At 35.3% G+C, this 12218-nt stretch overlaps 1 protein-coding gene across 1 annotated transcript in view; it reads left to right on the top strand.

The window, feature by feature from the left end:
- LOC140153213 (uncharacterized) overlaps positions 1-12218 on the top strand; it is a 76152-nt gene that overhangs the window by 2642 nt on the left and 61292 nt on the right. The window contains exon 2 of the mRNA XM_072175898.1: positions 11225-11414. Within this exon, the coding sequence (XP_072031999.1) occupies positions 11331-11414 (84 nt within the window). The 5' untranslated portion in view covers positions 11225-11330. The remainder of the gene's footprint in view (positions 1-11224; positions 11415-12218) is intronic.

A 12218-nucleotide genomic window follows, 5' to 3' on the forward strand; every position in this document is an offset into this window, starting at 1 on the left:
GATCCAAACAAGTCAAGGCTAAAACAAAGAAAATTGCTGTTTAATTGCAGCGCCAATGAGTTGCATTCCATTGGTGACTGATGAGGTGAGTCTTTTTGATGTATGAACATCCGAATGCCATGTATGTACAGTGTTATGAACATATTAAATACCAGCACATACAATACAATTACCCCCTCTATATATGTACAATGTATACTGTACTAAACCCTGTGTATAATAATGTGATGATGTCATGCTCCTAGTGATATCTTATTCCTGGCCATTCCATTTCTAAACTACAGCTGGAAGTAACTACATGTACACAATGAAACATTTGTTTGGAATGTGGTCAAACTTTAAGGGGGTACTACACCCCTGACCAATTTTGTGCCTATTTTTGCATTTTTCTCAAATATTATAGCGCATTGGTGACAAGTAAGATATGTATATTATAGGGCAAGGACTACAAATACTGCACTGGAAATTTTATTTCAGCACAGACAACAGTTGTGGTCTTGTGGAGTTACAGTCAAAAATGAGGGAAAACCAATATTTGATCAATAAATCAATAACTACTTGCCTTGAGTTGCTGAATTTTCAGTGCAGTAGTTGTAGTACTTGCCCCTATAATATACGATCTTACTTGTCACCAATGCGCTATAATTTTTGAGAAAATGCAAAAATAGGCACAAAATTGGCCAGGGTGTAGTACCCCTTAATGTGTGTCAACTTCAGTGCACCTTGTCACTGAGCTTTCTTTTTAATTTTGTATATTTTGAATTATGTATATTTGTTGCACATTTAGCTCTATGTTCTGTATAATTATTATGAAGCTTGTATCACATTTTTGCTATTTTATTGATTCCTATTCAGATTATTTTATTAATCAGAGACAAAATGTGTTTTGGACATTACAAAGCCATGCAGTGGCATAGCATCATAGCCCCCCAATCGATTGCAAAATTAGACGCAGTGCCCCCCAATATGATACCCATGCTACTCCACTGAAGCTATGTATTCCCCTTGTATAGATAGATCTCCAAGGGGTTGTATTAATAGTTTCCTCATTTCTCCGATCATGTTTTGTCTCTTCTTTCCTCACATTACATAAATATATTGATGGATGCATGATTGACATGGGTAGTGCTAGTGGATAGTACGTATGTAGATATCGACCAGATTTAGATAGGATGTGCATTTTATAAGTATTATGTTGTGGTGGGTACCCATTAGCTTTATGAACTGCACACCTGGGCCGGGCTGGTCCAAATGTACATGACTCAGCACCAGGTCAGGATGCATTGTTGAGGGCATCATGGTCATTAACGTAGGGTACATGTACATCACATCCTTCAATAAAACGGCTATGTAGTATCAGTCCAGTCTCCCCAACATTGATTGAGGGGGAATGGGGAGGGAAGGGGAATGGAGAAGGTTTGTACTTCTCATCAAACATAGTTATACTAATTTCACTGAACTTTCAGAGCGGCAATGAAGAGTTCCAACATATTGTCAAGGTGTGCCAACTATTAATTTCGTTGATTGTGGTTGCTCAATGCTCTGCAACACAGTTGCCAGTTCTTTTTCAAAGAAGATCTTCAAAAACATGACTGATATTGTATTGTTGCAATTTATCGTCATTTTTGTCTCCGAATGCATCGCCAGAACTTTCAAATGTTACAACATTGCCACAGCCATGAAACCTCATTGCTTTCTAAGGACTATGTTAGGTTAGGCAAAAAAAAGGTTTGTCTCAAAACTCGCGCGCGCATTTGTAAAATCGCACAATTTGAAAAAAAATTTATTGAAATTTTTTTTTTTTCTGAGTTTTTTTCTCAAAACACCATAAAAATACCAAGTTGGGATTCGGGAATTCAAAAAAAATTACATTTCGCATTGGTTTTCAAACCACTCTTGAGCTTTTTTTTGGCCATATCCCAAAGACAAACGAGATCCAATGAACTCCACGGATGTCAATTATGCTATTCCATGTAAGAACTGTGAATTCAACATAGGAGAAACAGGAAGGAAGCTCGACAAGTGAATGGGAGAACTCCAGGTGGAAGCAGCCTGGGCAAATGTGTGAACACAAGCGATTAGAAAGGCATCACAATCCATTGTCAATAAATTGGCTATCACAGACTATGTGCAGGAGAACAATCATATTATAGACTGTGAAGAGGCTAAGGTAGTAGGCAAAGAGGTAGATATATACATTGTATACAAATGGTGGATAAGGAGGCGATAGAGATCAGGAAGCCAGACACCATTATAAACAGAGACGAGGGGCAATACAAATCGGTTGTTTTTGACAATTTTCTTGGAAAAAGAACCTGCATCTACTTTGCTGAGCAACCAGCTTCAGTAATAAACAGAAGATCGTCACAACAACGACTGTTTAAACAAACAAACAAACAAACAAACAAACAAACAAACAATTAGTGTAGAAAAAGGAATCTGCAAGACTTCTAAACATCCACAGTGAGTACTGTTTTACTGAACTAGAATTAAGAATAATATCTGCTATTAATTGTGTTTAAATAACGAGTCTAGATGAATATGTTCAGGCTAGTGTAGTAGTACCCTCATATTAATATCCAAGCATAGACCAAGTAGCATTTATTTGTTTTGAGATAGCAAGCTAATAAACACCTGGGGAGAACAATGCCAGTGTATTGAAAGGCCAACCCAGGTTAAATATTTAAATTAAAGAATGAAATAAAATAAATAATATAGTCTAGCATAGTAGCATTGTTATTTTTTGTTCAAGTTTATAGCTGCCAAACCAATTTTTCGAAGTGTTCAATTTCCAGGACATCATTAAAACCTAATAGCTTTACTATAGATTTCAATCTTCGGTGCTTCTCCAGCGTACCTCTGTGGATCAGTTAGTGAAAGCATCATGCTAGTATTATGAAGGTTGCTGGTTTGAATCTAGCCAGGTACACTGATGATTTTCTATGTAAATGCTACTTGCATGCTCTGGGTAAGATTAACATTTGTTTATTTTACTAAGCTACTTCAGAAAAGAGATTTTTTAATATAATGCCTAAATTGGCACTTTTTTACAAAACTGTCAAAATTTATACATGTAGTCTACTTGTAAATAACCTGTAACTTAAAATTATTGAAAGATATCCTAAGCATTGAAATATGATTACAAAGTTCCTGGTTAGTATACATCACGTATGCCTTTACAATGCCTGGGATACAATGTAACCATGATATCACACTGCAGGCACATATTCAATTCAGAGTAAATAAATTTACATTGATTTATAACCTCAGGGCAGTACACAAATATAAAAACAATGGCATATTTAGAATAGAGACTAAATTGAAATTGACAATTTGGAGAAATTGTCATAGTCAATGATCATGCAATATGGGCACAAACAATACCCACTAATTGTTTTATTAATTTTTACATTTGATGACACATTGGTATTATAATTCTACAACAGGAATAGTGATGCACCTCTGGTGTAAAATATGGTTCAAGGTAAAACTTATGTGTGATGCTTATTGTATTTCCAAAGCCCTGCAAATAACCCATTGATTCCATATCAATTGACCCTCTGCATGTAGTCTATCACAAAGGACAGTCTATCCTGTTGCCTTTCCAATATTGTTGACAAGTTCTAGGATAACTATATGGTTACCATGGCAACTGTATATGTGTACAGTATGTATGCCACATGATAATAATAATAATAAAAACATGATAATAAATGCTTGATTTCATCTTGCTTGTTAACGAGAAACAAATATTTTGAAATTAATTTTCAGAGGTTATTTTGTACATAAAAATATCATTAGTTTGTTGGCACCAAAATGTTATGATTTTGACCATTATGATGACCATAGGAGGACAAAATTTGAAATAAAAAGATTGAGGTGACATAGTGCCCAAAATGTATGAATAACCTCAATTGCTCATCTGAATCTGAATCATTAAGTCAAGTAAGGTGTTACTTGTGATATAAAAGCCTACTTGATTTCTAAGCTTACTACTTCCTTTTTTCATAGTAAAGGCACAAATACTGATTACATAATGCTCACCTGTAAACTTGGTAATATATGATACTAGATTTCGCGGTTCTCGGGTTGGGTGGTTCTTGTGACTATCTCTAATTACCCAACACCCGATATAGGCCTACTTGCCCTGACCTTTTAAACTACTATTACTCACTGAGTACTATTACAGGGCCTCCAAGAATAACAGTGCTCTTACACTGAAGGAGCTACCCTGTATAAAGAAAGTTGAAATAAATAAATAGATAAAAATAAATATGATATATCTCAGTGATCAATAATCAACTTAGTAGTTTTGAAGCTGTGATGCTTACTTGGCTGTAAACTGGAAACCCATCGTTCGCCTCTCCAAGCCCTGTCCTGCTACCACATAATATTAACCACACACTGTAATGCTTTCCGATGCTCGCACTGCGCCCATCGGTACTCCGCGCCTAAGCGCGTGGACAGAGGGACGGACGGACGGACACTCTGTGATTAGTATTATGATATAGACCAATCACCAATCTAAACTATATTACCGTACATGTTGTATAAATACATTGATGCAAATGTTATGCATACTATGCTCTTTGAGATACTTAGTAACAATAAACAAACAACTATCACCAGGTCATTGTTAAAAGTTGTGACCACAGTTAAAAGGGCATTCGTGACCCACAGCATCATTTCCCCACTTTTGAGATTTTTATATTACGTCGTTTAGCAAAGACATTGTCTATGGAGCAGTGTAATACTCATAATCATACATAACTCGCAAACGCAAAATCGGAATCAACTGAAATTTTGGGAATAGTTTTTTTCATGGATATCTACTGAAAATTGTCATAAAAAGAGGATGCTAGGATCACGAAATACTCCTAGTTGTGACTACAGAGCACAGCTTGTAACTACATGTATGGTCGAATCCAACGAAAAGTGTACACGGCATGTTCAGGGCCATAACTTAAAAGTATTAATCAATTGGCATTCGTTTTTATATTGTGTTTACTCGCTTTGATGATACGCTTCGCGCCATATATAATAAGACCCCCTTCTGTGAAAAATTTAGACACAGAGACCCCAAAACATGCTATTTTTACCCATTTTTTCAAAATATTTCTTAAGGTATTTTTAAAAACATCTAAATCAGTTATGAAAAGAAGTCATTGGATTGAATCTAAATTGATTTACTGAAAGGTGTTTATTCAAAGATTGCCTGTTCAATTTTTCACATATTTGTACATAATTATGAATTTTTTGTGATAATTTTTTGAGGGGTATTTTTTTACATTACCTACGAATACAATTTTTCATAGCACTAGATATATCTTTAAAAATGGAAATCACTAATAAATGCATAATTGATATAAGCTTTGATATGTCCAATACTGAAATGCATTGCATTCGACATCTTTATTATTGTGTTTAGCTGCCAGAAATTCTAAATGGCACAAAGGTAGGTTTGGTAAAAATATGCATTACCTCCGAATACATGTTAAAAGCTGTGTCATTTCCACAAAGTGAGAGAATAGTAAACAATAGTTAAGCAATAGGTGCAGGGTAATACACTCTTTATTTCTACCAAGTTTCAATAGCCTGCGTTTAAATATTTCTGAGATGTCAACAATAAAAGCAAGTATTCAGAGGTAAATTTCGGTAACCGAATGTTACCTCTGAATACAATTTGACATCATGACAGTACTGTGAAACACCGCCATTCATGCCAATGCCCATATTGGTACATAACGAAGGCCTGTATGTTTGCTATCAAATCATATGTCACGAAAGTTGCGAATTCACATACATGCCCACCATGCAAAACTGAATACGGCTTAATTGTTGAAAAATATGTACTGAAATAGACGACGGTCTGCTCATTTGAAAGAAAAATCAGATTCAAAGAAGATTAGAAGGGCATAAATACTTGGATTTGTCAACTGTCATGTGTGCTTCATTTTAAATGTTTACCGAACTTCTGGTTTCTGGGTAATTTGTGTCCAAATTCATTTATTCAAGGTAACTTTTGCCGTTTTAAGCTAAGGTTACCTCACGAATACCATGGAAAAAACGACTGTTCTCATTGTCTCATGATCTAGACAACACAGTGATGGACCCTGGTATAAAGCTAATTGTAGTTGCCCTCAAAAGAAAGGCCACAAGACGTAACTGACTCCAAGATGGACTTCACAAGTCTGCAATAACGGTTTTAAGCGATTTGTGTGCAATTAATCAAATTAAAGTCACTTTAGTGCCTTTGTTTCTTACTTCAATCCTCTTTCAACCACTGTGAACCGACATTAAATATACATGATAGGGTCTCAAGTATCAATAAACGCACATAAAGAAAATAATACATTCAAAGTGCTTTATAAAATGAAGTTTTGATTGCGATATCCACCAAAAGTCTCATTCTTACCTACAAATATTGAAATGTCACTTACGAATACAGCATAATACATGACATGTGTAATGAAGTGTCCCTACCAATGGAAATTAATTGTCAAAAACTTTAAGCGGTACCCCAGGACACTATTATTACCCATATACGGATTCATTCAACAATATTATTATTTATTATGTAAAATTGCTGATTAACTACTTGTATATCAAAATGAAGTGGTCAAATTCTTGCTAAAAGCATCAAAAATTTTTGATCTAAGGTAATAGCATTTATTCATTTGGACGTACCATCTGAAAGAGATCTAAAACTACCATTTTATTAATTCATTACCATAATAGCAAAATTTAAACCTCTAAACTCAATATAGATATTGTTAAAGTCATAATGTACGATCTTTTTTCAGAATTTACCTTTATTTTTTTCAAAACCGATTTTTTGGCATATTTGTAATACTTACACATGTTCTAACTTAAATCTATGAGCAAACTGTCAAATTCGTCCTATTTGTAGTAAAACGGGACGATTTTCTGTTGGTCCGACATAAAGTCATAATTTTTTAGATTATGACTTTATGTCGGCCACGGTCGCAAACCGTAGTCTCGTACAAAACTAGCTTGGTTACGCTCCCTGCACATGTGGAGGGAGCGTAACCAAACTGGCCGCATAGGAGACTAACTCTGAGGCCGCACTCGCTGTCCTAATCCAAATAGTGCGAGATGTTTCGAGTGATAGAGGTGAAGTTTATGATGTTGTTTCTTTGCAAATTCCCAATGTTGTTCGCGTCCAAATGTATTGGGAACTTTAATAATGATTGCATATTATCATTTTAGAAGAAAAAAACAAAAATCTAAAAATTTAAAAAGATCGTACATTAAGGCTTTAAATCGCTCATGTTACCTACGAATACCCGGGTTTCTTCACCTTTTCATTGTATAAAGCGTTAGGTGTATGCGTATAATTCCTAATATTCTTGAAAACATATATCCTACTCAAGATTATGAATGTTTTGAGTCATCCAGTAGTATAAAATAGACAAAAATGTGAATCAAATACTGGACTCACCAACGATTTTTTTCAGTAACGTTGCGACCCGTTCACGGGTCTTCATCAGACTTCTTGCAGAGACTTGACTGATGGTTTGGTCACGTGATGGTAATCGGCGAGGAAGTAGTTTCACGGTGGGGTCCCAGGCGTGTGATAGCAGGAAGCGGAGGCCCCCCTTCTTGTTGAGTGCTGGCTGCTCAGCTCTTTCCCGGATGGATTCTTTCACTCCCTCTCAAACCACCTCTCCTCCTTGTCGAAGATTATGATGTCGTCGGCATTGAATTGGTAGCCAGAGAGTTTTGAATGGGTGAAGACTGCGGAGTCCTGGTTTTCGTTGGAACTTCCTCTCCGGTGTTGATTGAAGCGAGCTTTAATAGACTGTTTTGTCTCTCCTACATAAGACTGGGCACAGCTAGTTTCAGAGCATGTGAGTCCATAAACTAGGTTAGACTGTTTGTCTTTTGGAATTTTGTCTTTTACGTGCACCAGTTTGCTCCGTAAATTATTAGAGGGAGGAGAGGTGGTTTGAGAGGGGAGTGAAAGAATCCATCCGGGAAAGAGCTGAGCAGCCAGCACTCAACAAGAAGGGGGGCCTCCGTTTCCTGCTATCACACGCCTGGGACCCCACCGTGAAACTACTTCCTCGCCGATTACCATCACGTGACCAAACCATCAGTCAAGTCTCTGCAGTCTGATGAAGACCCGTGAACGGGTCGCAACGTTACTGAAAAAAATCGTTGGTGAGTCCAGTATTTGATTCACATTTTTGTCTATATATCCTACTCGTTCTTATACAATGTGTAAATTGATTCATACTCATTTGATAAATAAAATACAGAAACTGACCTAAACTTCATTTTCAAAAATAAACTAGCATAAATTGACAAAGATCATATTGATCGCGTTATAAAAATAAAAACAAATATTTTCTGGTTGAGCTAGCATTTTCCTGACACCCTGTTGTCTACATTACACGAAAAAAAGCGTTAATGGGAATATTCCATTTGTTTTAGGTTGATTAGTATTGCGATAGTGAAAGCATCCTAGTGGTATTCGTAGGTTTTGATATCACATTTACTATCACACGTCCTGGATTTATTTTTCAAGATTAGTAATGGCACTTTTGGTTCCTATAAGGCCAATATGTCATCAATCAATGGGCAAAAGGAAAAAAATTGTGGAGACATTTCTATTTCGGACTTTTATTTTTGGCCCGTGGACACTTTTGGTTGGATTCGACCGTATAGTCAACTATAAATGTGTGCAATACTGGTAAACAACATTTTGGGAATACAAGGCATTTTGATTTTTTCAACTCGAAACAGAATCAAAGAAGATTATTTTATTATATTGCAGCTTGCAAACATAAATATATTTATTTATTATTTTCCTAAATGCAAAATGTTTCCTGTTCTCATCAACTGAAAGTTTACAATAATTTGTTTGAATACTCTCCATGAACTTACCCATGCATTACAACCTGTGCATTTAATCCATATACCTACCAGATCAAATACTCACAACAATGTGAATGCTTACAATGAATCTGGATAGTTGACTACATGGAATATTTAGAGGAAAGTTCAAGTTTGTATATTGAATGTGGATATGGTATCTATATCATGCTTTGGTTCAAAATGTACTTGTTTGTAAAAGTACAGTACACACTCTCAATGAAAGTTTAAAAAACCCAAAACACTAAAGTGTAATTTCCTTCCTGTACTTGAGCACTTTTGATACAATAAGAAATTACAACATTATAATTGTAATTACATTAATGAATTAAAATAATAGATAAATATGATTATTAGTAATAGTTCACACCCGGAGTTCACAGCTGTTGTGCTCTCCTTTTATAAGGCCTCATTGAAGGTCTTTGATTGTCACCGTGATTTTGATTTAGCCGGCCTGCCTTAACTCAGTGGTCACCTACTATAAAGTTGTATAGTTTCGACTGAATTACTCATCCTTCCCAGAATAGTGTCACTTTCAATCTGTGCTCACAACATGCGTGTTATGTATGACATAGATTGTACAGTTATACCACTGAGGCAGGCTTGTTTCTGATTTAGCTTAGAGGAATACTAACTAGCCCGGGCATATACATCACAGGAAGAGGAATTGGTAGTCATATTTAATATAGGAACTCAGTTGTGATGGATGAATTATAACGAGAGGATTTATGTTGACATAGTTTTCCTATTGGATGTTTATTATTATGTGATGTGTTTTGTCTGATTGGATTTGAACCCTAGGATTTGAACCTGGATGTGGTGAGTGTAAAATGAAATGCCCCTCGCTCCTTAAATCCTTTATGTACGATCTTTTTAAATTTTTAGATTTTTTTTCTTCCAAAATGATAATATGCAATCGTTATGAAAGTTCCCAATACATTAATTGGACGCGAAAAACATTGGAAATTTGCAAAGAAACAACATCATAAACTTTACCTCTATCACCCGAATATCTCACACTTTTTTTATTATGCTCCTCCACATGTGTGGAGGAGCGTAACTAAACTGGCCAGAGGAGATTAAGATTTATGATCGTTCCGACATATTATCATAATCTGAAATATTATGATAATATTTCAGATTATGATAATATGTCGGACCAACAGAAAATCATCCTGTTTTACTACAAATAGTGTGAATTTGACAGTTTGCTCATAGATGTAAGTTGGAACATACATTTGTAAGTATTTCAAATATGCCAAAAAATTGGTTTTGAAAAAAAATAAAGGTATATTCTGAAAAAAAATTAAGGCTTTAAGATAAACATTGATATAGCTTGAACAAATGTTTCTGGACCAAGAATAGATCAGAAATGACTGATGTTGCTATATATAATGCTTTTGCTCAAACAAAAACGTGTGGAGGTGAAATTGGCTGAGACAGAGTTTTCATTTATTTAGGTTGATCAAGGTACTGCACATATCTATATATTGAATAGCTACTACATAAAGTAATTACATTATACTAGAGTCTGAAGTTTACCGTTTTCTAAAATCCATTTTCTGTGTTGTAATCCGAGTTGTAAACTTTGTAAATCTGTGTCATGAATAAAGCTTAAAATGTATAAACAATGATATTAATGTCACAATAAAATGTTCAATATCGCGATCAATGTGTTCTAATTGGAATATTCTCACGATAATAGGCCGACTATTATTAAACAGTATTTTTATCATAAAAATTGACATACACAACTCATGATTGTTTTTAACATTTATTTCTCTTATCTTTTAACAATTTTTATCACATCATACAAAAATATCATTTTCCATGTTGTACCTCAGATTCCGTGATTTTCTTCCGTTTTCCATAAAACGGAAAACTTCGGACTCTACATTATACATCCCTGAATGATGCTAAATGATCAGTTTTAAAATCAAAAATGACTTTGTGGTTGCTACTCAGATAGCATGGCCGTAGCAAGTAAGGAAGCCATGGCTGCCATTATGTTTTTCTAAATATTTTTAAAAATTTAAATTTTGGTGCATATATTTGTATTTTGGCCACCCCACATTTTTCAACCTTGCTACGGCCATGTCAGATAACACTATTATATTATGTGAAAGGATAAATATACATTGTCAATGTATATTGTGAGGTGTATAGTTCAATGTTATAAATGATATGAATATATGCTAAATTAAATAACAATGTATACATAACATTAATATTTGTATTGTTTTTGTTAAAGTTTGTAGATTTTTGCACGTTGAGTCATCCCTTAACATCTGACACTGTACATTTTATCATTTTGTTCCTCTTTCAGAATGACTAAATGTAAGAAATGACCACATGTGACAGAAGAAATCAGCTTTGAAGTCCAATTATTCCACTATTGATGTGATCTTTAAGGATCTTTATTGGCCCTCAGAATGGCGGGGTCTACATTGGCAATACCAAGATCAAGTGTCACACTGCCACATCGAGGCAGGGACAGGAGGAACAGCTATCTAGAGGTTTGTTTGTGTTTTTGTTTGTTTGTTTGCATATATTTGTTGTATATAATATCAGCTCCAGTATTTTAACGATGCTCTGATTGTATCAAGCTTCTTCATGGAGATAGATAGATACTGTATTGTATTTTATAGGTCTTAATGTGCCATTTCCCTTTAAAAAATGGCTTGCATAATCGGACTATTTTAAAGCTGGTTTTTGAAACCAATTAGACCCAAGATGTCATCATTTTATGTCATGCAGATGGGTACATCGTTTAGCGAACATCGTTACTGCGCATTGCAAGTGGGCATGACGTTAAATGATGACATCTGGGTTCTGACCGCAAGGAATTATGGGATTTACTGAAAAGGTCATTACAAATGCCAACATTAGCCACTCAAATCCTGGATCTGCAACCAGTTTAATTCTTTTCAGGAGCACAGAAGAAATGCCAAGAGGTTTTGTATTCAAGTAGTTTCCTGTGTTTTCATTGGATAAGTGCACCAATTTACTGACATGATATATCTCGTATCATACCTGCTGAACGTGTATATACGTGTATCCACACACCATGTCTTGTTAGTAAGGACATATGTATGCGCTGCTCTGCATGACAACTGGCACAGCGACGATTGTTTCATAACAATAATGGCGGTTCAGTAACAAGCCGGTGTGCACACATTAAAACATGGATTTCACCAGGGCCTGATTTCACTGAGATTTGCCACTCCCAATATAAATACAGAGGGCAAACGTGGTAGCTTTTCTGAACAAAATTTGCAGCGAAATTCGAAAACCGGTTTCAGTGGTCTAAAGCAGAGTTG

This window comes from Amphiura filiformis, chromosome 5, assembly GCF_039555335.1.
Source record: "Amphiura filiformis chromosome 5, Afil_fr2py, whole genome shotgun sequence".
Lineage (NCBI taxonomy): Eukaryota > Metazoa > Echinodermata > Ophiuroidea > Amphilepidida > Amphiuridae > Amphiura > Amphiura filiformis.